Source organism: Penicillium cataractarum, assembly GCF_028827025.1.
Source record: "Penicillium cataractarum strain IBT 29864 chromosome Unknown utg000001l, whole genome shotgun sequence".
In the NCBI taxonomy this organism is placed as follows: domain Eukaryota; kingdom Fungi; phylum Ascomycota; class Eurotiomycetes; order Eurotiales; family Aspergillaceae; genus Penicillium; species Penicillium cataractarum.
Window position 1 is genome coordinate 1,289,983 of NW_026622737.1, and position 26,426 is coordinate 1,316,408.

At 49.1% G+C, this 26,426-nt stretch overlaps 12 protein-coding genes across 12 annotated transcripts; 6 read left to right on the plus strand and 6 right to left on the minus strand.

The window, feature by feature from the left end:
- Positions 1 to 518: 518 nt before the first annotated feature.
- On the plus strand, positions 519 to 1,976 carry fgaCat (catalase easC; the record flags this gene model as incomplete). Its single annotated transcript, XM_056693344.1, has 2 exons — positions 519 to 665; positions 732 to 1,976. The coding sequence occupies 2 exons, from the start codon at positions 519 to 521 to the stop codon at positions 1,974 to 1,976; spliced, it is 1,392 nt and encodes a 463-aa protein (XP_056560073.1).
- A 298-nt stretch (positions 1,977 to 2,274) lies between these two features.
- On the minus strand, positions 2,275 to 4,440 carry N7496_000414 (ABC1 kinase family protein; the record flags this gene model as incomplete). Its single annotated transcript, XM_056693345.1, has 3 exons — positions 2,275 to 2,452; positions 2,518 to 3,857; positions 3,934 to 4,440. 3 exons carry the CDS (start codon positions 4,438 to 4,440, stop codon positions 2,275 to 2,277), a joined length of 2,025 nt encoding a protein of 674 aa, XP_056560074.1.
- Positions 4,441 to 5,232: 792 nt separating this feature from the next.
- On the plus strand, positions 5,233 to 6,528 carry N7496_000415 (uncharacterized protein; the record flags this gene model as incomplete). The annotated part of the gene is made up of 2 exons (XM_056693346.1): positions 5,233 to 5,550; positions 5,605 to 6,528. 2 exons carry the CDS (start codon positions 5,233 to 5,235, stop codon positions 6,526 to 6,528), a joined length of 1,242 nt encoding a protein of 413 aa, XP_056560075.1.
- Positions 6,529 to 8,234: 1,706 nt separating this feature from the next.
- On the minus strand, positions 8,235 to 10,607 carry N7496_000416 (uncharacterized protein; the record flags this gene model as incomplete). Its single annotated transcript, XM_056693347.1, has 6 exons — positions 8,235 to 8,327; positions 8,380 to 9,572; positions 9,626 to 9,760; positions 9,816 to 9,935; positions 9,999 to 10,133; positions 10,187 to 10,607. The coding sequence occupies 6 exons, from the start codon at positions 10,605 to 10,607 to the stop codon at positions 8,235 to 8,237; spliced, it is 2,097 nt and encodes a 698-aa protein (XP_056560076.1).
- A 745-nt stretch (positions 10,608 to 11,352) lies between these two features.
- Positions 11,353 to 11,794, plus strand: N7496_000417 (dolichol-phosphate mannosyltransferase subunit 3; the record flags this gene model as incomplete). Its single annotated transcript, XM_056693348.1, has 3 exons — positions 11,353 to 11,400; positions 11,479 to 11,547; positions 11,633 to 11,794. 3 exons carry the CDS (start codon positions 11,353 to 11,355, stop codon positions 11,792 to 11,794), a joined length of 279 nt encoding a protein of 92 aa, XP_056560077.1.
- Positions 11,795 to 12,313: 519 nt separating this feature from the next.
- Positions 12,314 to 13,184, minus strand: N7496_000418 (xanthine phosphoribosyltransferase; the record flags this gene model as incomplete). Its single annotated transcript, XM_056693349.1, has 4 exons — positions 12,314 to 12,362; positions 12,436 to 12,548; positions 12,631 to 12,943; positions 13,045 to 13,184. The coding sequence occupies 4 exons, from the start codon at positions 13,182 to 13,184 to the stop codon at positions 12,314 to 12,316; spliced, it is 615 nt and encodes a 204-aa protein (XP_056560078.1).
- A 395-nt stretch (positions 13,185 to 13,579) lies between these two features.
- On the minus strand, positions 13,580 to 14,994 carry N7496_000419 (thermophilic desulfurizing enzyme family protein; the record flags this gene model as incomplete). Its single annotated transcript, XM_056693350.1, has 3 exons — positions 13,580 to 14,093; positions 14,166 to 14,639; positions 14,699 to 14,994. The coding sequence occupies 3 exons, from the start codon at positions 14,992 to 14,994 to the stop codon at positions 13,580 to 13,582; spliced, it is 1,284 nt and encodes a 427-aa protein (XP_056560079.1).
- A 506-nt stretch (positions 14,995 to 15,500) lies between these two features.
- On the minus strand, positions 15,501 to 16,354 carry N7496_000420 (uncharacterized protein; the record flags this gene model as incomplete). Its single annotated transcript, XM_056693351.1, has 3 exons — positions 15,501 to 15,910; positions 15,982 to 16,177; positions 16,229 to 16,354. 3 exons carry the CDS (start codon positions 16,352 to 16,354, stop codon positions 15,501 to 15,503), a joined length of 732 nt encoding a protein of 243 aa, XP_056560080.1.
- A 2,158-nt stretch (positions 16,355 to 18,512) lies between these two features.
- On the plus strand, positions 18,513 to 19,580 carry N7496_000421 (uncharacterized protein; the record flags this gene model as incomplete). Its single annotated transcript, XM_056693352.1, has 1 exon — positions 18,513 to 19,580. The coding sequence occupies one exon, from the start codon at positions 18,513 to 18,515 to the stop codon at positions 19,578 to 19,580; it is 1,068 nt and encodes a 355-aa protein (XP_056560081.1).
- A 391-nt stretch (positions 19,581 to 19,971) lies between these two features.
- On the minus strand, positions 19,972 to 21,622 carry N7496_000422 (tellurite-resistance/dicarboxylate transporter family protein; the record flags this gene model as incomplete). The annotated part of the gene is made up of 3 exons (XM_056693353.1): positions 19,972 to 20,332; positions 20,397 to 20,807; positions 20,859 to 21,622. 3 exons carry the CDS (start codon positions 21,620 to 21,622, stop codon positions 19,972 to 19,974), a joined length of 1,536 nt encoding a protein of 511 aa, XP_056560082.1.
- Positions 21,623 to 22,795: 1,173 nt separating this feature from the next.
- N7496_000423 (SDR family oxidoreductase) lies at positions 22,796 to 24,019 on the plus strand (the record flags this gene model as incomplete). Its single annotated transcript, XM_056693354.1, has 6 exons — positions 22,796 to 22,839; positions 22,913 to 23,137; positions 23,209 to 23,216; positions 23,276 to 23,427; positions 23,493 to 23,587; positions 23,650 to 24,019. The coding sequence occupies 6 exons, from the start codon at positions 22,796 to 22,798 to the stop codon at positions 24,017 to 24,019; spliced, it is 894 nt and encodes a 297-aa protein (XP_056560083.1).
- Positions 24,020 to 24,459: 440 nt separating this feature from the next.
- N7496_000424 (succinate--CoA ligase (GDP-forming) subunit beta) lies at positions 24,460 to 26,226 on the plus strand (the record flags this gene model as incomplete). The annotated part of the gene is made up of 6 exons (XM_056693355.1): positions 24,460 to 24,513; positions 24,604 to 24,690; positions 24,788 to 24,860; positions 24,934 to 25,033; positions 25,145 to 26,030; positions 26,092 to 26,226. The coding sequence occupies 6 exons, from the start codon at positions 24,460 to 24,462 to the stop codon at positions 26,224 to 26,226; spliced, it is 1,335 nt and encodes a 444-aa protein (XP_056560084.1).
- Positions 26,227 to 26,426: the final 200 nt, after the last annotated feature.

Here is a 26,426-nt window from a genome sequence, read left to right on the forward strand (position 1 = left end):
GGTAGGCCACAGTGCATGGACCCATTGAGGTTTCACTGCCTTACTATGAGCAAACAATCGGATGGCGCCTAGTAAAATTTGGACTAGTGTGTATCCCATCTTGTCACGTCCAAAATCAGCGGGGTTTGAGCTAAAATACACCTAGTTATCCCCGTGAAAGACGAAGCGGTGTGTGTCACCTACGGGACAATCAGATAGAGTCGCACTACAAATTTAAAGATAATGTATTTATGAACACCGCCGACTTCAGGCAGTAAATTAATTACTGCGACAGTATAGAGAATAACCGTTAGTTGATGCATTAGCTTAAGGCGTATGTGATTGAAAGTACCTTCGCATTTCATCATTCCACCGTTCCTTTAAACAGGTATATATCTCCGGGTCGCCGCCCACTGGACGAGGATTCAAAGCTGACTATATACATTTCATGAATCCCATCTTCATTCTTGGAAATCAAGCTCTGGAACCTCTTAGCTATGGAAACTAAGATTACCCCCGGTTGTAAACTCAGCCCCTCAATGCAACCAGAGTGGTCGCAGAAGGAAAAGAAGGATCCTCCGTATACCGACTCCCGACTTTTCGACGCTTTATCATCCTTCAACAGGGAGAAAACCCTAGAGCGAGTAGTTCATGCAAAGGGCGCAGGCGCGCACGGAGTCTTCGAGGTATATCTCCACTTTCACCAACCAAGCAATATCCAAAATTCTAACGAGGGTGAAACTTCTTTTTAGATAACACACGACATCTCGGACATATGTGACATCGACATGCTCCTCGGTGTGGGAAAGAAAACGGCTTGCACCGCTCGATTCTCTACAACGACCTTTGAGCGTGGTTCAGCAGACGCAATTCGCGATCCCAAGGGAATGGCTGTGAAATTCTTCACAGAGCAAGGCAATTGGGACTGGGTGTGCCTTAACATTCCCTTTTTCTTTATCCGGGATCCTATGAAGTTCCCGGGCATGATGCACGCACAAAGACGAGATCCGCAGACAAACCTTGTGGACCCGAATCTCTGGTGGGACTGGGTATGCAACAACCACGAGGCCTTACATATGGTGGTGTTCCAGTACAGCGATTTTGGTGATATGTTCAATTATCGTGGCATGAGCGGGTATGTAGGCCACGCGTTCAAATGGGTAAAGCGAGATGGATCTTGGAAATATGTTCACTTCTTCTTCACCTCTGATCAGGGGCCTGACTTCACGAGTGGCCAAAAGGTCGACGCCACTGTTGGAGATATGGACTCGGCGACTAGGGATCTATCCAACGCTATTGAACGGGGTGAATATCCTAGTTGGACAGCGCATGTACAGGTTGTGGATCCCAAGGACGCCCCTGAGTTGGCATTCAATATTCTCGATTCAACTAAGCATTGGAACTTGGCGAGTTATCCACAGGATATCCCGGTTATCCCTCCTCGTCCGTTTGGGAAGTTGACCTTGACACAAAACCCCAAGTCGTTTTTCACGGAAATCGAACAACTAGCGTTCTCCCCTTCGAATCTCGTTCCTGGGGTCGAACCATCGGAGGATCCAATTCTGCAAGCGCGTTTATTCGCATACCCCGATGCCCAACGGTACCGGCTAGGGGCGAACCTCCAGCAATTATCAGATAACCAGCCCAGCCCTAGTGCAGCTGATGCGAAAACAACCCCAACTACCGAGCTTGACACATGGCTAGCCCAAACTTCTTCTCAGGCTTGGTCTCAGCCAAACGAGCTAGACTATAAGTACCCGAGAGATTTCTGGAATGTTCTGCCTAAACTACGAAGTGCAGAGTTTCAGAACAGTATTGTGGTCAATATGTCCAAGTCCCTGGCTCAGACTCGGGCGGAACTTAGGGAAAGGGTGTATCAAACTTTGCGCCTGGTTGCTGCCGATTTAGCTGATCGTGTGCGAGACGCAACTGAGATGCTTGTTCCTGATAATATGGCGGCTAGTTCCGGGATGGTACCTAGGTCATCTAGGCTCTAAGGACACGGGCTCTAAGCATTAGTCTTGTAAAACTCGTCACCAGGCGAGGTCCATCATACATGTCGCCTCCTTGGTCCTTATTTTCTGAAATTAATCACACCGGCTGAAGACCCAGATGACCACCTTCTGAAAAATACTTATACTTATGATGGGCTTAGCAGGATCTAAAGGGGTGCGAGCGGCAAATCTAGGGGGTGGTAGTAGTCTTACCCAAACGATATTACTCTAAAAGGTATCATGCCATTGAGTTCTCGTGTGCAAGAAGGTTTCTATAGTATAAAACAAGAATGGTCTATTCTCAGATATTCGGTGACAGCAAATCATACTTGACACACCGTTCCACGCTTTCAATGCTGGCCTGCAGCAACCCACGAGCTTCTAAGCCAACCCAGACCCGAAGCATCGATGTGTCGCCCGAACGCACCGTCTGCAAGAACGTTTGGCCAGTACCAAGTTGTCGAAGAATTGGAAGGGCACTAGCAATGAAAATTAGCTCCAGAACCCGACGAGAAGGACACCGGGACAGCAAAGAAGTACTCACCTCTGGAAAAGATCTAGATTAGGATTAAGGCTTCGGCCAATTCCTTCAAGAAGGAGGCAAGAAATGACGACGTTGACAAAGTCACCTTCGAATCGAACGTGGTGGCCACGGACCATTGTGAGGACTTCACTCAGGACGTCGCCAATCTTGATATTGCCAAGGGCAAATGTGCGAGATTTAATACTTAGTACCAAATGCTGCATCTTTAATGCAAAGATCTCTGGTTCGATGACTTCCTCGGGTGTACGACACCGTTCAACCATCAGATGCCCAGCCTGGTAACCATCAAACTCGGCAATGGCCCTGAAGAGATCCAGGAAGTTCCGTCGATTAGTATCATTGAGTTGAGTGACGAGGCCCGTATCGATAAAAATTAACTGGGGACGGTATCCCTCGTCGTTGAGTTTGGCCAGCGCAGACTCCCAGGCGGCTTTGTCGCCCATATGCGGGCGTAAGCGCGCCAGAACAGCCTCAGTCACGTCTACTTCTGCGCGAGTAGGAGCTTCAGTGGCGCGAGAGTGCTTTCGAAGTGACAGGTCGAGTTCGCTAGGTTTGTAGAAGCGAACCATGATATTCCCTGGATGCAGATCGGCATGCACAAAGTTGTCGATCAAAAGCATATGCAAAAATGCATCAAGTCCTTCGTTGGCAATTTCATGTTGGAATATACCTCCGCCGATATCCAAGAAAGTTGCCAATGGGACACCTTGAGCGAATTCTTCAATCAGCACCTCCCGGGTGGTGTAATCCATGTACGGATACGGGAACCAGGCCGTTGTGCGAGTTTTGAATTTATCGCGGAAAATGACCAGATTGGTTGCTTCAATGCGCATGTCCAGTTGGAGTTTCATCATTTCACCAAACTGTTGTACCTCATCGGGGAAAGAAAGCCAATGCATGGTTGGGATAGCATTGATCAAAGAGGCGAAGAAGCCCATAATTCGCAAGTCCCGATGAATCATCTTCTCGACCTTGGGGTGCAGGACTTTGATAGCGACATATGACGACGGGACTCGTTGTGGTGAGCTCTTCACCAGCACATCCATGTTCTTCCGCACCTTCTCTCCTAATGTGATGGGTTCTTGTCCCAGTTCCTGGGCGCTAGTAGCCAAGCTTGGCTTGAGCTTGGCCTTGTACACTTGGGCAATGGCGCCAACCCCGAGAGGTTCTTCATGAAACTCTTCGAAGATGTCTTCGAAAGGCATGCCGTTGAAAGCTTTTCGGATGATGCGTTTTGTATCTTCGAGTGAGTGGGCGGGGGCATTTGAGTGGAGTGAGGACATGATGTTACACATCTCCGGTGGGAATATATCGGTGCGGGAAGCGGCCCATTGTCCGAGCTATTCAGGAAAGAATACAAAGTCAGAGATCTGCCATTGAATGGTGCTGGGGACGAATCAATGCCGAATAACCTACCTTGATAAACGCAGGGCCTGCACGCTCCATAGCATTGACTAAAAATCGATACCACCATATCGTGCCGGTCTGCGCATTATTGCTTCCCTCAACTCTCCGACCAATCCAGATAACTGGCACTGTGACAACCACGGGTATGAAAATGACAGCAAGATGAAGGAACCGGAACCCAGTCGCAATGGGATCATAGACAAAGTAGTACCAGAACACACGGAGTGACTGGCAAAGCCGCGCAAGGCCCCTCGCATCTTTCGAAACAGTCTTTCGAATCTCCTCACGAGAAGCCTCCAGCATCTGCATCTCGCCCGTCTTCTCATCACCATCCGAGTCCTCCGCGAGCTTGAGGAATGCGCTCGGCGCGAGCGCGGCCATGACCAGCCCGCCGACGACCGGCGCCCTTCTGGGAATGCGCTTGGCGGGTGCACGCCATGATTGTGTAAATGTACGTCGCGGTAATTGTGTAAAGCCGCGCCTTAGACAGAGCCGGCCTAGGAGGACGGCCCTCATGGTCAATCGTGGTTCATGGAGGAAGAAGGTGAGCGGCGAGCGATAACAGGTCCGATAACTGGCACGTGTTGCGACGTCATCGAAACAGGTTCCGTGGGCCGAGGATGCATAAGCTTATTGTGTATGTTTTACAATAGCCATTTTAAATCGAGATGATCTAGTCTCAAGTGGTAAACAAGAAATTGTCTTCAAAATCAGGTCATAATGATTCAATTATCTCAGAAATTAGAGGGTGATAATCATAAAATGAGGGGAAAATCATTATCTACCCATTTTGAACTATACAAACGCCACCACGGCCTTTGTCGTGAACGATACAACCCTCAAGTCCTACGGATTAAGTAATTAAATTTAAACACATCCAATAGACTCGATATATCTCAGATCTACACAGCCTCAAAGACAATGATATTTTCGAGGGTTTTGCTGTAGGGACCGGCGGTCGCAAAGCCCAGGGTCTCCACATTCCAGGGCGCATTCTTCGACTGTCGCTTTGTCCGTTTTCCACCTATCGAAGCCTTTCCATTTCCGGATTAACCCTACCAATCATTCAGCCAAAGGGAAGGCCAGTGTTCATCCGTCGATCATGGGTTCTTTGCAGCGGTTTCATGTCCCTTCGAGGGTCCTGCTACCCCCGAAAACGGGACAAAGAAGCTATAGATCGATGAAACGGGCCAAAATCTTGCGTAGTAATTAAATGGGCGAAGGTGACCCTACACTTCATGATGGAGTTTTACTTCTCAATATTCCTCAAGACTACTAGCTAGTGGGCTTGTGTCCGGTTCCTTCACTATGGGCCGCTCACAGAATTTGGACGATCTCGAGGCTAACCACGATGACGAGGAGCTTTGTACGTGGCGTGACTGGATGGTCGTGTTATCATGGAGTCTGCTGGGCTACCTATGCATCATCTTGACGGTTCTCGGCTATTACAATCCGTCTCTACTGCCATTCGACCCGACATCTTTGTTTTTCAATAAGGACATTTCTCCATTCTTTGCATTTTCGCGTGGCTCGGGCCATTTCCCAAAGCCACACGGATTCAAGATAGTCGCTCTGGTTCCTTTCGATTACCACGAGCGCACTGCTATTCTAGACTGTTACCTACAGGTGAGTTTACCCTTGTCGACTGGATGAGCGACCCTCGAACTAACCAATATGTAGCAAAATTTGGTCCACAATCATGGTTTCCTGGATCAGGTTATTTTCATTCCTCAGACAGAAGACGCGGTCAGCCGACAATGGCTCAATTCTTTAGTGCGGCAAACCCCAGAATACGCCATCTCTCTATCTGGTCGTGATATGGACTGGAAGTTCGCGCAAGAAAATGTCATGTATATTCGCATTGACGGAGATGTCGTCTTCTTAGAAGACCACACTATCCCCACGATTGTCAAAACGAAACTGGATAACCCCGACGCGATGATGGTTTCTGCAAATGTCGTGAACGAAGGCGCCCTCTCTTCTCTTCATAGTCATCCAGGAGTTGCTCTACCATATCTTCCAGAACTGCACCACGTTGAGCAGCCCTCTCGGTCAAAATCCCAACTCAGCAGCGACTGGAGGGCATCGAGTCTTCCACAATGGGAAGGGCCCGCTAGCTTCAGAGTTCAAAAAGGATTCCAACCACCATTCCAGGGCCATCGATGGCTACTACCAGCTGGTGCAAGCTCAGACCGAGACCCCATCGCATCTTCCGTTTACACAGAAACGGGCCCGACTCTGCAAGATTGGACAGTTAGTGCTCAGCAGCACTACTCGTTCCTCGATCACCTGGAATCGGATACTCTGAGCCGATACAAATTCCCGATGTGGGTGAACCCGACCGAGCCTGTCAGTAGCAGTTTTGGGTGTTTCTGGGGCAAAGACGCCGAGGCTTTGGGGGAGATTTTCGGTCATAAATCCAATGAAGAATTATCGAAGTCATGGACTGCGGCCGACGGCTCTCGTCCGAACGTCACGATCGACGGCAAGGGTCTGGTATCGCATTACTCGGCTCGATTGGGTGCGGATGGCTTGGATGCGACGGATCTTCTGGAGCGGTATCGTGCCTATGCACAGGAGAGGGTTTGCCGACAGACTATGTGATCTGACTTGAAAAAGCATGTTTGAAAGGGATTTTGGTTGTGGAGATTATGTGACGATTGTATGCATATATAGAAATTTTGAACATATAGGAACGTAATATTCACGTCATTTTTCCATGTGCCTAATCAGAAGATGAGATGGGGGGAAGATGTAATAATCATTTATCTCCGTATCAAGATTTAGATTCAAGCTAGAAGCTTGGTTTCAACTTGGCTGAATAAATAGCGGGCATAGTAGATTGACATAACAGATAATAGAGTATATGGATAGGGTAAAGATCCAACCAAAAATAGTAGCGGCCACTAGAGAGGCACCAAATAATGCAAAAGAAGTATAGTAGCTCCAAGCAGTTCTGGTCGGCTGCTCTCTATGATGGCGGTCGACAAACTTGAGCATCCGAAGTGAGTGGCAACAAGGAATTTTGTAAATCAAGACGTAATTCTTTCTGGTCATAAGATATTCTGGTCTTTCTCACTTTACACCATTGTCTGCACTCCTCAGCCTACTCACTATAGCAGTTCAGAATGTCCTTCCAAGTCTAAGTATGGGAGTACGAGAAAGTCGACCCACAAGATGTCGAGAAAGCCAGAGCTCACAAGGCGGTTCACCTATTACGATACAGAAAACAAGCAAGTCGGGATTTATGAGTCTTCCAAATTGATTAACATTATAATCGCCCGCGCCAGGCTTCAAGAGATTACTCAACGAGAGGACAGTCTGAAAGAAAAGTTACGGGTCCAAAGAGAGCGGATAATTATTAATCGCAAAGATGAAAAAGCCAAAGCACAAGTCCAACATCTGAAAGAAGAAATCAAAGCTCTGCAGAGGAAATGGTGGCATCAAGAACAGGAGCTTCATCGAGCTGAAAATTCAATAGACACTAAACTGAGAGAAAGACAGCTCTTCAAAAAAAAGATCCAGAGTGGTATATGGTCTCTCCGTTAGTGGAGGATTGTGAGAGTCGAGGGTGTTGCTGCGGCCGTGGATGCGGTTGTTGCAGGAAACGTTCTGCATCTTCGCAAAGAAAGAAGGGTATCGGACACTGTATAGTTGAATGCGAATGTTGCATTCAATATCGAGGATTTGAGCTGACAGGGAAAGAAAAGGAGCAAAATAGGCGGGATTTCGAGGAAATACTTTGGGGCCGAAGCCCATTCTATGCCTTGGAACTGGCAAGAGGGTATTTTTTGGACCGGCCGAAGATTCCAGGACCTCAGGGCGTAGTAGCATCTGAAGATACTGAGCTGAATGGCTCTGCATCAGAGGCTACTTCCGAGGAGGCTACGTCCAACGAGGATACTTTCGACGGGGTCACGTCTAAGGAGGCCAAGTTCGAAGAGGCAACGCCCAGGGATTCTCCTCCGCCATATTCCGCACCGTCAGATGGTAGCAATGGTATACCTCGAAACGGATTCGTATCCAGCTGGAGACGAGTCTTTCGCAAAGACACTTAACTTGGCTTGCACGTCTATCTGAGATTCCGAAGCTTCAAACTCACCCTGATACATGGCTAATACCCCGAACAAACGGGGGAGATATCTTCGCTTGCTTTTGAGACATAATCTTCTTGCTATTGGTGATAATAAAATTGCTTCTTGCAGCATTCTATGAATCACTCTCTATGTTGCTTTCGAAAGTCCCCCAGGAAATTTGAATTGAAAGTCACATCATGTCATAGTCATTATGTACTCAATCGAGCCGAATCCTCAAGCATCCTGCGTACCCTTCAGCTGTCGTAATGAGCTGTTCTTTGCTAGATCTTCTATAGCCTCACGATAGCTCTTTGGAAGTGCGCCAGCCTGTCATGTAATTAGTATAAACCCAACTAAACCCGGAGAATGGAGGCCTTACCTCGTTCTTCAATAATTCCTGCACGAGAACAAAAGCGTTATCGCGATCTTTGGTCACTTGGGTGACATTCGGCTCGCTAGAGTCATCCGAAGCATCTGAAGTAGAAGCCTCCCCACTGAGAGTCTTCTTGAGTAGCATCGCAACCTCTTCGTTGTGCAGGCAGTCAATCACAGCCAGACAGCCCGATTGGCTGTTTGCCATCAATGCCAAAGCGAACCAGGCCTCACTTCGGACAACGGGCCATTGAGTTTGAGTAATCATCGCACCAATAGGTCGAGCGACGCCTTCGTGAAGGGTGTATAGTTTCTCCAGCAGCGATTTCGCGGCTTCATCTCCATCGCGAGCTTTGGGAGAGACTGTTCGGCAGATAGAAGCCACGGTGCGGCCGATTTCCGTCTTGATAGGTGCAGAGTCGGTCTTCTCAAAGAGAGACAAGAGCAGGGAAAGATAGGTCCGCTTGTGAGCAGGAGAATCCGGGTCTTCTGACAGTGGAGCCAATAGACATGAGATATTCTCCACAGAAGCGATAGTAACCTGGCGGGCGATAGTCGCGGCAGAGAATTGAACCTGTGGAACGGACTCAAAGGCCCACAGCCGGGATACAGCCGGGATGATTCCAGCTTCCGCAAGGCTGATGCGGTTGTCACCGGCGATCGCAAGGTTCTTCAAGAAACCAAGTGCAGAGTGAAGAACCGCACCGCGAGAGCCGCTCTCAAGGACGGAGATCAATTCTTCGTGGATCTTCAAGTCCCGCACCATCACTTGGCAGACCTCATCAGATCGAGCCAGGTTTCCGAGCATGACACATGCACAGACCTGAAGCTGGTCTTCATCTGCAACAATCCATGACTTTAATGTCTGCGCCAGGGCCGAGTCAAGCGGATAGTGTTCCGCGAATAACGAAGAAGCTGAAACCTCAGCTAGGGCCTGGTTGATCTTAAGTTTGATCTGGGCGAGACCTGAAACCTCGTCTTTTGAGGTCTCATCGATCTCAATGGAAAAGGACCGGCGAAGAACGGACAGTACGTCCTCAACCATGCCGTTTGAAATACAGGCGTCCTGGAACCGCTCTTTTTCCAAGTAAGCAGAGAGACTGTTCACAAGCGATGAAAAGTGCTCGAACTCGCTTTCTTCCAGAGCCAGCTGTGCGAGGAGCCAGATTGTTCCATCAGGGGAGTTTTCGATGCCTTGCGCTTTACAAGTTTGCGTAAGCTTTTATCTGTAAACTTGAGTTTTTATGTCTTACCTTGTTCCGAAGCCAGCTCCACGAGGTCATAAGAGAAGCTGAGCAAAGCACTGTTGTCCTTGATAACACCATCTTTAAGGAGTTTCAGGATGATGTAAGCCGTTCGGTTCTCAGCCATTTGGGCATGTGCGGGCTCTTTTTGCTTGTCAGTGACCGCTGTGATTATAAGAAACTTGAGAGAAGTTCTCACCATAGTCCATGCAGATATTGTAGATAACTGGAATCGCGACATGGACCAACTCAGGGTTGAGGAAATGCCTGATAATAGCGAGAGTGTAGGAGCCCCCTACGACAATCTGCCTGTTCTCATCTACATTGCCACATTTCCGTTAACACAGCCCCAATGATGGAAATGCATGTCACATCAACATACTGGTATCCGCGCAAGAATTGCCAACCAAACGCAAAGAATGGAGCAGCAATTTGACGTCCACATCCTTCTTTGATGAGATGACCTCTAGGAAGAATTTCAAAATCCCGGATTGCCCAATCGGGCCCCGCCATGATACTAAAGGTCTGTCAGTTCGTATTCCAGTTAAGAAACAAGCAAGATAAACTCACGTTCACGACTTCCGTTAGCCAAAACCTCAGCTGCCTGTGCTAAAAACTCGGAATCACTAGCCCAAAGCTGGTTAAGCATTTTCAGCACACTTTGCAAAGACTCTGAATCTCTTCGGCCACGTCGTGCATCAGCATCAGCCTGTTCCAACGAAGCATGCAATTCCTTGAGGTCAAAGGCATTTCCCGCCTCTGCAGCCTCGGCATTCTCAATTACCGCACTGAGAGCACGGAACATCTTCTCTTGCTCTTCCAGGCCCAGCGTCTCCGCACCTCGGCCTGACAAAGACGAAGAAGATTCAGGCAATTCTGAGAAGACTTGTTGCACGGAAGGCAAATCAAAGCCGGTAGGTGGGACAGAGGGCTGACGAGCAGCCTCTGTCCCGGCACCAATGGGCCTAGATATACTGTCCGAAGAAGCCATACTGTGCCTGGTTTGGATTAGATTTTGAGCCGCGAGTGGTGATGGCTGCCTTCGATTGCTTTGACCAGATGTGGAGTGTTGAGGCTCCTTTCTCAGACGGGTATATAGACCCTCCGAGACGACGAGGAGCCTAGATGAAAGAACCAGGGGCCAAAAAGAGTACACTAATGTGACAATTGAGTCATACACCGGTGCTGGTGGAGCCTGGAATATGTTCACGAGGGACTTGAGTGAACTGAAGGGCTTCGAGGTGAGAGACACTAAACCTTTTGGATCGGAAAGCGATCCAATCGCGCGGAGGCTGCCTGAGGTGGATTCAGGCACCCGCCCTGTTTAGGTAAGGTGTGGACAAGTTGGCGGGACAAGGACAGATTGGTAGTTTGGAGGGATAGTATTGATTGGAAGATGTGTAGAAGAGGTAAGACAGAGTAGAATAATGAAATATTTATTATAATTAATTCATGATATTAATTATCCAGGTATAGTTGTACTTTGGACCCTCCACAGCCCAGGCCATCAACATCGACACCTTAACGGCGGGACTTCCGCCTTGCCAAGCATCACCTCAAGCTGGCTTTCCCCCGTCAACTCGAGACTCGAACACAACACCTCAACTACCCGACCCCGTCTCTCCTTCATTCTCGGTCAATTGGATCTGGTATTGATTCGCTTATCGATCCGCCTATTTCCTTGCTCTCTTTCAATATCCAATTTCTATCAACCCCTCTCCCTCCCTACCTTCATCATGACACGCGCTCAGCAGACTGTCTCCATCCTCCTCCTCGTCTCCTCCGTATGTCGAAAGCCCGACACATTCACTCCCAAACTCATACGGAAACGTACCCGAATGCGCTGCTAATATTCTTCTTAGCTCTACCTCTCCCTCTACCTCGGCCTGGTCCCCCTGAACGAGACCGTCCAGACCGAGATCATTCCCGTGGTACGTCGCGACAACGCAATCGGCCCTTATCACCGCTCGCGCAAACAATCAAGACTAACCCACTCCCTTTGCTTAAACTGTACAGTTGCCCTTCTATGCGCTCATTGTTTTCGGCTGTTACCTCCTCGGCCGCCTCGGTGTCGCGATCTTCACTTTCAACGACGTCCCCGAGGCTCACGCTGAGTTGCAGAAGGAGATTGAATTGGCCAAGGTTGAGCTGCGCAAGGGCAATGTCGAGGTGGACTAAATTTTGAAATACGAATCATATTCCGTGGAGTTGGATTATCTGGCATGGCCGGCTACCGGGGCTGGTCTCGCCTCAAGCTTGGATGCAGGAGCTTGACTCCAACCCAGGCCCAGGAAGGGGGTCAGGACCTGCACCGGGGCATTATAAAACACGGTTCTTTCTTAATTGCTGTTCGTCTTTTTGCCAACAATAAACATCCCGTTTGATACCCTTCAACCTTTCTCGAATATGTCTCCTGCGCGAGGGGTCGGCCAGTGTAGTGCACATTCACTTGGACCCCTAGAAGCGGTAGACTGGTAGTCTCGGATATGGTGATCGGTATGTATGAGTTATAGGGGGGTGATAACTTTTTCTAAATTCATAAGGATATCGTAAAATGGACATGCCCGGGATCAACTTCCACGCCGGGAAGGAGGGGGGGGGCCAATCGAAGTCAAACTGAGGTACCAAAAAAGCCACCAACAGTATCACAGCGCCTCGCAGAATGGAATGCAGTTCGCCAATGCAATAATGAGCTGCTTAAATGAGCGGGTTCTCCTTGGCCAGAGCATCGTGCTCATCAATGTCCCTGTAGAAGTAGATGGTTAGCATCAATAAAGCTTCGGAATAGATATGACTATGGAGGTCCGAGGGATACATACTTAGCCTCCCAGGGGTAGCAGATCCAGACATCGTCGGTGGTGACGGAGGCGTGGTAACGGCCACCCTCCATCATATCAGCGGGCAAAACACCCTTCTTGGGCTTGTTCTTGTTCTATAGTAGGTAAAAAATCCCAAAATTAGCAAGCAAATTCAAAGACTCCATAATAGTGGGGGTAGTAGCTGAGACAACGTACGTGGAGAACGTAGACGAAGAAGTTAGTCTTCTCGCCCTCACGGCCAAGCTGCTTCTGAGCCTCCTGAACATCCTTCTCCAGCTCGCGCACGGCATACTCGAGAGTTGTCCGGGTGTCATCGACTTCATCAACGATCAGGATGTTCTTGCCAATCAGGTTGGCCATCTCGAGGGAGCTCAGGTCGAGCCACTGAGTGCGGGTCACCTTGGTACCGGGGACCTCCTCGGCATCACCACGGCCGAGATCCTCATAGAGGGACAGACCGATGGCCTGGATGGGGATGTTGGGGTCACCGGGGCTCTTGAGGAAGGATCTATAGACCGAGAGGATTTAGATCAGCACTGGATCTTTGCTGCAACCTTTGCGCACAAATCACATGCGCGCATGTCGCAACTCAAGTAGATCGAAACATACCGGAGAATGCGAGCAGGGACGTAGCCACCACCACCAATGGCGATCATCAGGTTGGGGTGGAATTCCTTGAGGATGGCATCGGCGGACTTCTGGCACAGCTTGTGCACCTGGTTGTAGGTGACGTAGAACTTCTGGGTCATTTTGGTGGTTGTGAAATGAAGAACGAGGAACTCGAAGAAGTTTTTCAGTTTATAGGCGATAAATTCAAAGATACAGCAAAGGCAAGCCGAAGTAGACGGGGTACAAAGAGGAGTCCGAGAAGAAAAGTAAGTCACGAAGCCGAGAAAGTCGAGGCCCACAGGCAGAAAATTTTCGGATCGGCATCTTTTTTTTTCTTTTTTATCGCGGGGAGGCGCTTATCTCCGGCGGGGTTCAATAACCTCACCCGCAAGACTTTGTACTCGACATTTTGACATTTGACCCTTTCTTTCCAGGGTCTACTCGACACGATATAGTATCAAATCAATAATATATGTACTATTCTCATTATATGACCCTATCTCATATCTTCATCGTCACTGTTATCACTCCCCCACTACGTATACCACGTTGGGGCGGGGTATTCCTGCAGGAGCACGAACCGCCCAAGTTCTCGGTTCTTATACGCCACCGGATCATGGAGAGTATGAGTGCGGATGTCGCGCCAGAATCGATCCAAGCCGACCTTCAATGCAGTAGCCCGTGCCCCGGTCACCTCGAAGATCCCCGACGTAACTCGAAGCCCAACGTCCGTGGTGACCACCTTGACGCTAGCAATCCATTCCGCAACCTCACCTCGCTCGTCCGCAGTGAGACCCGATCGGTCGGTCGAGTATCGATCATAGAGCGCGGTGAGCTGGTCGCCAGCACGATCAGCTAGAGCCTCAGTGGCTCGCAGATGCGCGAAGAAGTTTCCGTAGCGCTCCAGGATGTAGAACTCGTCTGTCGGAGAGTCCTTGTTGTCGCCTCCAAAGGGCCAAGCTCGAGTCGAGGTTGTAGTATACTTTGCAGCAAACTCCAATGCGCCGATGGCAATGCCCAGGTAGAAGTTACTGAAGACGAGTTGGATTCTAAGCGGTGGTGAAGAGGAGATTGGTTAGCCACATGGCACAAATCAAACAGGAAAAGAGATATCGACTTACGTTGGCAGCAGCAAGCTGGCAAAAGGAATGAGCAAGATATCCTCACGAGGTTTCTTGCTAGACTCATCCCAACCCAGCGCATCAGCCCATGGCACGCGAACATTTTCAATCTTGACACCGCCGGACTCTGTCAAGCGCAAGCCAATATTGTGCCAATTGTAGGCAAACTGGATACCGGGCTGCTCAGTAGGAACTAGAGCGAAGATGTGGCCCTCGGTGCCTTCGAGTACACCCTCTAGAACGGTGAGATCGGATACCACACCTCCAGTATTGAAGTGCTTGGAACCGTTGAATACGAGATGGTCACCATCGGAAGTAATCTTGAGATCGTTGTCGCGAGGGTTCACAGCACCGCCGACAAAGTAGTTGTTCGAGAGGATCAACTCGTGAGTTCGCTCTGCTTGTTCGGGGGTGCCGACGATGCTTGCGGTGGTAGACCAAAGGAGATGGTAACCTAGCAGCATACCGATAGATCTGTAGATTGTTAGGACATTTTCTTCTTGAAGCATGTTCAATCTATGACTTTCACTTACCCATCTGCTTTCGCAACTTCACGAATTGCCTTATATCCAACACTCCAGGGCTGCTCGCCACCGCCATACTTCTTAGGCCCAAGTAGCTTCAGCAAGCCCGAGTGCTTGAGTAGCACCACTTCGGCACGGGGAGACTTGTTCTCCTGATCTCGTTGCGCCGCATCTTGGGCCAGGACCTCAGCGACTTCACGTGCTCTGACCAACCAGGCGTCCGCATTGTCAGGAAGGGTAGACCACTTGGTCTGATACTCGGCATAGACAGCCGGGTCTGTCGCGGGGACCTTGTCCTGTGTCATTTCCAAGTATCTCAATTATATTCCAAGAAGTAGATCAAGCTGATCGAAAGTTGGGTTTTGTCGATTCAATGCAGGGGCGATGCCCGTATATCTAGTTCCTGCTCCGCACGCATCTCGCAGATATGACATGCTGCTTGCATCAAATGATGCAATATATTGCTCGCCATTCTGAGTCCAAAATTGAGGATTCGGGATTCATTCATGCTCGTCAATGCTGTGGAATATGTCGTTATCGGGATTCGGTGGAGGGGAGAGAAGATCACCTAACCGCTCATGCCCCACCGCTACGGCTGAGTGGAAACCTTACTCGACTAGCAGAGCTGGGGGGAAATCTGGAGGTACTTTCTACAAATAATGTGACTTGGTAAATGTGACAAGAGGAAAAACCAAGCGAGAATTACGAATGAAAGTATTATTGCGCACCAAGCAATGTCTCTCCCATCGCATTATCGTCCTAACTACCTTCATATCTTGTCACATATTGCCAATCCATACAATATCCAATTCTACTGTGCCTTCTTTTTCTTCCCAAAATACCTCGAAGTATCACCCAACGGCAAATCCAAAAGCGAGTCCTGCAACAAGAGATGAAACACGATATACCACCCAATCAATCCGGCAAGGAAACAAAACACCCCACCCGATTTCTGTAACGCAATGGCAGATGCAGCGTGGCCATCAGCTTTAGCAAAGTAACTCGCCGCGACAGTAAGAAATCCAAGATCCACCAAAAAGAAAACTAGTATATAAGCGATGTTACTCGGGAGTGAAGCGATAAGAAAAGTGAACACGAAGACAGTCCACAATATCATGAAGAATCCCACCGCATTGTTGTACTGCGCCGTGTCATCGCCGTATGCAGCAGCAATACCGAATGCTGGTGTCAATAAAGCACCATAGCCCGCGTAGAAAAGACCTGTTCATATTCGGAGCGAAAATTAGCTATACTGCCCTGACGTTGTTGTAGTTCGAAGAGAGAGTACCCACCGAAAGCACTAAAGACTGTATAAGCGAAGCCATTGCCAATAGAAAGCTCCCACTGCGCAGTAATCACCAAGCCAAAGGCTGCGATGAAAAAGAAGTTTGCGACGAAGACATTATTTGTTGTGACACCGCGCCATTCCATGAGACTCAACGAGAGGGTTGTCAAGGTTGTTCCGAATGCGCCCAGCGCCAGTGCGGACTGTATTTGATATCAGTGATGGCTTTTTTTCACTACGAAAGGGCGACGTACTCCTGCACCAAGGCTTTTTGGCTTTTCTATTTCCTGTGGAATAGGCGTCCCTTGTCGCTCGACATCTATAAGATTCTCAATGTTCTTGCTGCCGTTCACAGCATCTTGGTAGTGACTAGATGGCATTATTCAATTCCAGGGCTAGATTCGCTCGACGTCGCAAAGCAGAGCTGTGTATGGCACCACATTAGATACGAGTTCTAACTAAAAATTGCTCATCATATAAGTTTTTTCAAAGTATAATCACATCATCAGAAGTCGACATGGCGAGAATAGTTCCAAGCGTACTGCGCGACGGCTTTTTCAAGGGATCTACATAATCAGTCACTGAACTGACCCTCCTCCGAATTGCCTCAAAAATGAAACCAGTATCATTTTCAAACATCCTAGTCTAGGATGGCCTGCGTATATCTCTTTGCGGCCAGATCGAGTGGAGATCCCGCATCGCACAATCGGGCCCCATATGATGTGCTCATCCACTTCCGAATGAGGAACCAGCGGGCCAATCTAACGCGCAGATTCAACGCTTGCCCTACGCAATATGCTCTTATATCGTGCATTAAGGCGAGATCATGCATATTCTCTCGGCCGATTAATGCATGAGCCTAATTGCTCTATTGCTCCACAGAGGAAATAAGGTTCAACTCTGACTAAACATTCGGGTTGAGTGGAGTCTATAACATAAGGGCGGCTTTGGAAAAAGGAGTATATGGTATATAGCCAGAAAGACATGGGTTTTCCATTAAATAGGTTATGGCCCCGGGAAATGCTGACCTGTGAAATTGAATAAGTACTCCAATATTATTACCCCTAGACCTGAAGTTTCCTTTGTCTATACATTTACAAAGGCATGATTAATGAGACTTTTGAATAAAGGATTTCCCCATCTCTGTATTATGTTGTCTCCAGCCTCAAGAGACCCATGGACTCTTTATAAGCCTCTGATGAAATCTTAAAGGGCAATTACCCCCCCCCCCCCCTCCTCCCTCTCACAATACTCGCGCTGGCCGTGCTACAGCCTCGAGAGTCACTAAGGTCAAAGAGTCATTAAGGTCAATCAGCTCCGATCTGATGTATGACCACACTTCGATAAAGCTTTGGCCCTTAGTCACGACGGGTGGTGGCATGAAATACAGGGTGCAATCTTAGAAATGCAGTCAGTATCATAGTTCTCTACAATATCCAGGATATTCCATGCCGTAAAATCATTCTATCAAGAGTCTAAAAGCGTCATGCATTGGCCCGTGCTGTTCAACGTACTGCACTCGTGAAGGGTTGAAGCCGACTTTTTGGTTTACTCAGATCACAGATTATACACGTACATATTTACAAATATTTCTAATAGAAATGGTTTTGTGCCAGCGTCTGTAGGAAATTCCATTGGCTGCTACAGAAAAGTCACAGTCACGTGCACACTCTGGCCCTAGTTTGTCACGAGAACTATACCCTCTACGTAGATGAAACAGTCTAGTCTAGGGACACTGAGATATCAGATAAAAGCAATGATATATTAGAATATTAAGGTAAACACATTAGGGGGTTAGGGTTCCTGTGCTCGGTCATATTCCGCGATGCCATCCATAAAATCTATGGTTTGTCAAATCATAGGCCACTTTCGAATGAATAACCTGCTAGGAAGGCCATAATTTCTTCGAGAATTATCATTCTACTTCATATCATTTCTCTAGATAAAATAAAACATTACGATGGTATGAGCTAGAGGCTTTCCAATCACTCCAGCCCCTCGGAAAATCTAGCATCAACTTTTCGATCTTGTGCTACCCACCGTCTTCTATATCAACTTCATGTTCATGAGTGCTATAAAGTTGCAGAATATCATTACTACACTCTTTTAAGTCTGTATTAGTAGCTCTGATATATATCCTCGAGTTTCTATACGCTTTGCGCTTGCCTAATGTAGGAACAAGCTCGTCGCCGTATGGTAATGCCTAGATACGCCCATCAAATACGGTCGTATTAGGCTATTGTTGAGCAATACGGCTTCGCCTTGAGACGGTTAAGTAATGAGAACCACTTAAACTTCAATTTTTCAATAGAATACGACACGTCAAACGTTTGTAAACGAATTCACGCTTCTCTCCTATCATCTTTCTTCTCGTCTACGCTCCCACCCTAGCTTTGACTTCGCCTTCACCATTTTTATCAAATTTCTAACAACAATCATCTGTTCTCACGGTAAGTCATCTCATTATTCATCATCTCAGCTCCCATATTGAGATCTATAACTGATCTTATTGACTGATCACATCAGAAGCAAAGAATCATGTCCAACAACTTGATGGACAGGGACCGCGAGCTCAAGTCCGCCCCTCCTGCAGCAGCTGATATGGACCAGCTTGACGAGTTCCGCAAGGAACTTGAGACCGCAGTGTCCCGCAATGAGGCCCTCCTGGGTGCTCTGCGCCGCCGAGCCCAACAGCCGCCAGCCTGGTTTATTCCAGATGGAACGATCCAGCTCCTCCCCGCGAGCTGCGGGATCAGACTCGACGCCGGAAATCGAGTCCCCGTTGGCGGTGGAAACCTATTCCTCGAGGGTTTCTACTGGAATCGGCCGCGGTGGCAGACACTCCCGATGCCGACTCATCTCGTCGGCAAAGTGAAGGCCACCTTCACTGCCGCCCAGTACCGCGACGGCAACTTGGGCAGACGGACCGAGCAGCTCGGGCGGTTTTCAGAGACCAGCAGTCAGTCGCAGGCTGCTGAGTCCACCCCAGTCATCCTCTTGGTGGTCGACCCACCCACCCCCACCGCTGGAAGAGACGTCTTTCTCCTCCCAAAGGCCACAGCGCCTTACTACGACTTCGTCACCGACGAAGACATCATCATCAACATAGATGATGTCGAGATCAACTCAGACGCGGACGACGAAGTGAAGCGTCTCGAGATCATGGCAACGCTTCTGGAGGATTGGGACGCAGCACTCGACCTCCAATTCTCAACCTTTGCGCATCAGGCAAGAATCTGGCGCATGGAGCGTCGCGAGTGGGAGTTGGCGACTGTACAGAAGATCTTTCTCGCCGGTTACCTCGACATGCTTGCCTCCAACTTTGGCATCTCCGACTTGGTCAATGCCCGCCAGTTTGTCGATATGCAGAACGAACTGGAGCAAGTCGGAGAGGTTAAGGCGTGGGAATACGTCTGGGATGAGGATTCCAGCGCAGCTGCGGTGGAGCACAAAGAAAATGTGAATGCCACCATGTACAGGGTCAAGCGGATCCTCTACCAGCTGATCCCGGAGGACGAGCGTGGCCTCGAGCGTAACTGCAAGCTCGTGGGGGAGATGGCGATATACGCCCAGTCTGTGGAGGAGTCGATGGAGGACGAGGATTGAGGTGGATGTCGATATCAGATGTGACGAGTATGTAAGTTTTCGGGATACCTAGGTCGGTTATTTTGTTGGCTTTGTTTTTTTCTTGTCTTTTCCATCGTTATCTTTTTTTCTCAAAAGCGTTGACTGGATCAACTTGACATCCAATGCCTTATATGGCAGAGTCAAGCCTGTACAAACAATGTTAATGACAATTCCAAGTTCAGCCAGAAAGCACGTGCAAGTAAACCAGTATAGGGGCTTATGTTATAGTCGATTTGTAAGTCAGCTGCCCATGATATGGTTGAAAATCGATATTTTAGGCAATGCAAAACAGAATATGGGTATAGTGACATGACAATGCAAAAGCAAAAGCGATATTTTAAGATACTAGCCTCAAAGTCTGACATATCCCTCAGACAGCCGTTCCATTAATCTCATCGGAGATCTCTGCATCAGCCTTGACCCGATGAATCTCAAACCCACCTTCATCCCTATCTTCGCCCTTCTGTGGCCATAAAATCTGATGTGTGAGGATAGCTCGAATCATCATGTAACATACAAAGAAGTACATGAGTATTAGAGGGAGGATCGCCACACATCCAACAATGTTGATCGCCTTGCAAGAGAATGCCTTTCCGATGGCAAAGGTGGCGGTTATTAGGGCGGTATTGGGGAACACAAACGAGAACCAGGTCATTGAAAAGATCATTCGACCTGAGCCAATTGCAGACCAGTGGGCTGCACTGGCAATAATGAAAAAGAAAATTGCCAAACTGACGAACGGTTAGTGTTTGTAACCTCAAAGAGAAAGAAAAAAAGGGTATAGGATGAACTTACCCCCACAGCCATAATGCGGCAAAGTCAACAACCACCCTCAATACATCAGCAGCCAGTTCTCCATTTCCCATAAAATCCGACGGGAATGAACGCTTTGCGGAAGCTGCCATGTTGACAATGCCTGCGACAGTGAACCCGCTGGGTCCCACGGAGACAAACATTCCCGGTCGGATGTTTTCCTTGGGTAGCTTTTGCGTCATGAGTCGATAGATAAAGGCCGAGTAGACCATCAGCGAGACCAAAAATCCAACACCTTGAATCGTCGTTCCTCCGATGATAATGCGCAGGCAGCGAGCTTGCTCCAGCTTTGCACTTAGAATACCGGCGTGAGGACCGATAATGAGCATGGGATAGGCGGGAAAGATCCATATTGGGGTCATCTGGGCGATGGTGAATGTCTGGGTGGACCAACTGAGGTGCTCATCAGTATATTAAAAAGCTAGAGCAAACATTAGGACTTACAGGACGAGATAGATGCCCGCAGAAAATAATACAGCAAGAACGGCGTCAATCCAGAATAGTATCCCCACAGCTTCCATTAACCATGGGCCTGTATTCTCGGGACCATATTGAGAGATGTTGATCAGGATGGTACCGAAAGAGACGACACAGGCAGGAACGAATAAGGACTCGGTGGGATGCAGAAATGATGCTTTGAAGGTATACGGGTAATGGTAGAATCTGGCCAATAAAAGTCCCCATATGAACAGATACAGGGCAATGTTGATCAGAAAGACGACCGTTCCAATTGTATCCAATCCGTGGAAACGGTAGGGAACTTTGTTCACATTAGCACAGATGTAGAGATCAAAGAGCTTAGGTATGTATACCTTCATATAGGACATTTGCCAAACCCCCGTAGCCATAGTCAATGTGAAATATGCCCAAGTAACATGACGAATACGCTTCTTCCAACTGAGCTTGGACGCCGATGCATCCGTCACTTTCCGGGTAAGTTCTGCACCATCACGATCCACACAATGGCTGAATTCTTTGTTACTGGCCGTTTGGTCGGTCGCTCGAGAGGCAACCTTGTGCAAGGCAGCTTCCAAGGCAGAAGTATGAACTTCGCTGGCACTGTTGCCCAGGCTAGGAGCATCCCTTACGCCCAGGACGGCGAGAGTCCGCTGCGCATCTTCGATAGTTGGCGTTCGATAGCCATCGTCGCCGGGACTCCTCAAGTACCTGGGAACTCGAAGGAGGTCTGAGGACATGGCGATGTACAGCTAGCGAAGTGCTCGGGTACCAAGCCGAATTCAAGCGGAGATAACCCGTTTCCCTGCTACCAACAACCTTGGTATATGAACCGCCCTCCTGATAGGAATAGGACCATGGATCAAGTCAGGGGATGAGAAAAGTGTACTACTTATCTTCCGATGGACAAAAAATTTTTGAGAAAGAAGCAAAATCAACCCGAAGCAGCCACCAAGAAGGCTAATATGACGTCTCACTGGCGAAGACGACTAATACAACGACAACCAACCGAAAACGCAGACCTCGTGCGTCAAGGCGTAGGGCCATTTAAAGTGGAGAAATCGGAACTCGGACACCACGATCCTTCAGCCCTGGTTGGCGACGAATAATAACGAGCGGGCGATGACGTGGAGCGAGTGAACCGGGATCGTGAGATGCGGGCGCGGGGGAGGTCGAAGTTTTAGAACATGGATAATTATGGGAAACGGACGGCATCTTAAATCTTTGGCCTCTTTTTTCCCAACAGGTGGAGGTAGCCGAAGTCAAAGACTTGAAGGATCGTCGTGATGGGCCGGGCACTTGTCGTTGATTGAACTTTAGGGGCCTTTTCCGATTGATTCATTGGCCAAGTTGGGTTCTCCTCGGGAATCGGCACTTGGACCGCAAGTTTTGGGCGGGGATTTCCGTCATTTTCGGAGAGATATACTGGAAATGTACATGTATTGCAGACCCACGAGGAGAAGGATATTTTAGGGATTAATTAAACTAGTATGGGAACTGGAACTATGTGTAGATGTACGGTTATATATTGTAGCAGAAGTATGGACTGGATCCGCAGCCACAGGACCCTCCTCAAGCTTGGCAGATCCCAGTGATGGACATCCAAGAACTATTTTCTTTTAATAATTACTCAACTTGAATAAAGATCTTATGGTAAAAATCCCATTGGTTTGTTGCTTAGCCCTGTCATCCCCGTTCTAGACAATCAGGTACAACAGCATCCAAAAACAGCAATAGGGTTTAGGGCTCTCTCTAATCAAGCTCCCTGTGACAAGCCGAGGTCCATAAGAGCTCACCCCTACTGATAAGCTAAGGAGACCCTGAATCTCTTCGCTTCTCCTCTTGGAATAAAAGTATCAAAACGGATGGTTTGAGATCATAATCGATTCCTTAACCTTACATTGTACTCAAATCGACGCGCGACCATGCCAGGAGTCACGGATACCCGCAAGTCCGTGCTGATCACAGGGTAAGTAGCGCAACTCGCGCAAGACGCGCCTCAAGATGCTACTGGCGAGACAAACCACTAACAATATATATAGGTGCTCGCCCGGTGGTATTGGAAACTCTCTTGCTCGCGAGTTCCACCGCAATGGATTGCGCGTGTTTGCTACGGCTCGACAGGCCGCTACCATCGCTGATTTGGCCGGGCTAGGTATCGAGACATTGAGTCTGGTCGTCGATGACCAGGAGAGTGTCAAGGCATGCTTTTCCGACGTTGAGACCAGACTGGGTGATAAGGGTCTTGATTATCTCGTAAATAATGCGTGAGTTGACCATGCCGAAATGGGAGTTTTGGTTTCTTATGAACGGCTTGAACTAATTAATATGTATATAGCGGCCGAAGTATGTTTATCACTATGTTTGAGAAGGCATATTGCAACTAGCTAACATATCGATGCTAGACTATACTGTTCCCGCCATGGAGGTGGAGTTGGAAGAGGCTCGTCTGACCTTTGAGACCAATCTCTTCTCCGTCATCAGCATGTGCCAAACTTTCCTGCCGCTGCTGATCAAAGCCAAGGGTACCATTGTACAGATTGGCTCTATTGCTGGAGTATGTCTCAATTATTTCTTGGTCATCATCGAAGATAGAGGGGGCTATATGCTAACACTGCATAGATCATCCCCTACGTGTTTGGCTCAGTCTACAATGCCTCCAAGGCTGCTCTACACTCATTCAGCGATACCCTCCGTGTCGAGTTGGCTCCGTATGGGTATGTATTCCCAGAACTAAATCTCATCTCTTCTAGAAGCTATCTGAACTAACGTCCAACAGTGTCAAGGTGATAACCGTCGTGACCGGCGGCGTACAGTCTCGCATTGCTCGTACGGAGCGCACCTTGAAGCCAAACTCTCTGTACATGCCCATCGAGGAGGAGTACAACCGTCGTGTGGTGCATAGCCAACACAATGCCATGCCCAATGAGAAGTATGCACGCAGCGTGGTGAACCAGGTACTGTATGGATCAGCACCGTGGCGCTGGCTCTGGCCCTGGGCACAGGGTCGCAAGACCACGATCTGGGAGGGTCACCGTAGCTGGGTTATTTGGCTGTTGGTGGGTGGATTTGCCTGGAATGGGCTCTTTACCCGAGTCATGACCAATATGTTCAAGTTGTGGAAGATTAAGGCGGCGTTGAAGAAGTAGAAGAATAGTGTATGGTGGATGAAAGATGGCAGTAGTTCTGCTGGTTGAGATGAGTTCTCGCTATATTCTGTGATATTCCTTGTATAACAATGCAGTCGATTGAGATGTAACACAATAATCACCTTCTTTTGTATAATATCATGGTATACTCCATGGTATACACTTCTTCAGTATGAACCGAATCCAGTTCCGTGATATTCGCGTCTGCGCCCGAGGTACGGCTGAGTCAGCCAGGGACCGGGCGCTGGTTGGCTGCGACACCCGATTTTACCGCGACGCAATGCCATCCCGAGAAAAAGAAAGCTGTTCTCCCGGTCCGACTAAACCTCCATTCTCCCTGAAGGGTTTCTAAACATCCTCCTCTTTTAATTCTATACTCTTCCTCCTCCCCCGAACCCTTTCCCCTCTCCTCTCTTCCTTCCCTATCCTTTTTATTCACAATGTTCAAGCTCGCCCGCGGTCGCCCAATTGCCGCGGCTCTCAGGGCTGCGACGGTGAGATCTGCCTCCAATGCCGTGCTATCGGGCCGTACCCGGTTTTTCTTCTCGAACTGCAAACTGATGATGCTTTTCCCATCGCTCTAGGAGTCCTCCGTCTCTTCCCGTCTCGCTCAGCAGCAGAAGCGTAACCTGTCCATCCACGAGTACCTGTCCGCCCGTCTCCTGAAGCAGGTATGTCCAGCGCGTTCAGATCCTGCGGTCGCGGAAGGGATCGCTTGTTATTGATATACTATTTGGGGGGATGTTTTGGCTGATAATTGAGGATTAGTACGGTGTCGGTGTTCCCAAGGGCGAGGTTGCTACTACCGCTGAGGAGGCTGAGAAGGTCGCCAAGTCTATCGGTATATCATCCTATCTCCAGGCCTTCCTGGCCCCCTTCTTTGCGCTATCTTGCCTAACACTCAACGCAACTAGGTAACGATGACATGGTTATCAAGGCCCAGGTCCTCGCTGGTGGCCGTGGTAAGGGTACTTTCGACAACGGTCTCAAGGGTGGTGTCCGGGTGATCTACTCGTAAGTTTTTTTCCCGCCTATCGCAGGGGACGCGATATCCCTCGGTATATCCGGTTCTGTCGGAAACTGGGATAAGCGGACTAGTAGGCTAACCTATATCGTTCTGTACAGCCCTGCCGAGGCCAAGATCTTCGCCAACGAGATGATCGGCCACAAGCTCGTCACCAAGCAGACCGGTGCCGCTGGCCGTCTCTGCAACTCCGTCTACATTTGCGAGCGCAAGTTCGCCCGCCGCGAGTTCTACCTCGCCATCCTCATGGACCGTGGCACCCAGAGCCCCGTCATCGTCGCCTCTTCCCAGGGTGGTATGGACATTGAGACCGTCGCCAAGGAGAACCCCGATGCGATCATCACCACCCCCATCGACATCCACACTGGTGTCACCGACGAGATTGCCCGCACCATCGCTACCGACCTCGGCTTCTCCGAGCAGTGCATCGAGGATGCTAAGACCACCATCCAGAACCTGTACAAGGTCTTCATGGACAAGGACGCCACTCAGATCGAGATCAACCCCCTGTCCGAGACCTCCGACCACCAGGTCCTCGCCATGGACGCCAAGCTCGGCTTCGATGACAACGCCGAGTTCCGCCAGAAGGATGTCTTCTCGTGGCGCGACGTTTCCCAGGAGGATGCCGATGAGGTCAAGGCTGCCGAGTTCGGCCTGAACTTCATCAAGCTGGACGGTGATATTGGCTGCCTGGTCAACGGTGCCGGTCTTGCCATGGCCACCATGGATATCATCAAGTTGAACGGCGGTAGCCCCGCTAACTTCCTTGACGTCGGTGGTGGTGCTACCCCCGCTGCTATCAAGAGCGCTTTCGAGCTCATCACCAGCGACCCCAAGGTGTCTGCCATCTTCGTCAACATCTTCGGTGGTATCGTCCGCTGCGACGCCATCGCCCAGGGTCTGATCAACGTTGTGCAGGAGATGGGTCTCCGCACTCCCATCGTTGCCCGTCTCCAGGGTACCAACATGGAGCAGGCTCACAAGCTGGTATGTTCCACCCCTACTTCATTTCACTTTAACAACACCCCTTACTAACACACTCTCTCAGATCAACGAGTCCGGCCTGAAGATCTTCTCCATCGAGGACCTCCAGAACGCCGCCGAGAAGTCCGTCCAGTTCTCCAAGGTCGTCAAGATGGCCCGCGAGATCGACGTCGGCGTCGAGTTCACCCTCGGCATCTAAACAACAGACCCTAAAATATTTGCGTCTGTCTAAGTTTTGTGCCGAATATGCTTGGGGAAGAGAGGGCCATGCATTGGGGGCCTGCGAGCCGGCTTCATAGGGGACATACTTGACGTCTTTGTTTTTGGTTTAAATTCTAGAGAACACCACCCTGTGCTTGGCTGCGGCGCCCTGTTCCTGTGTCATTTACATTTCTTTTT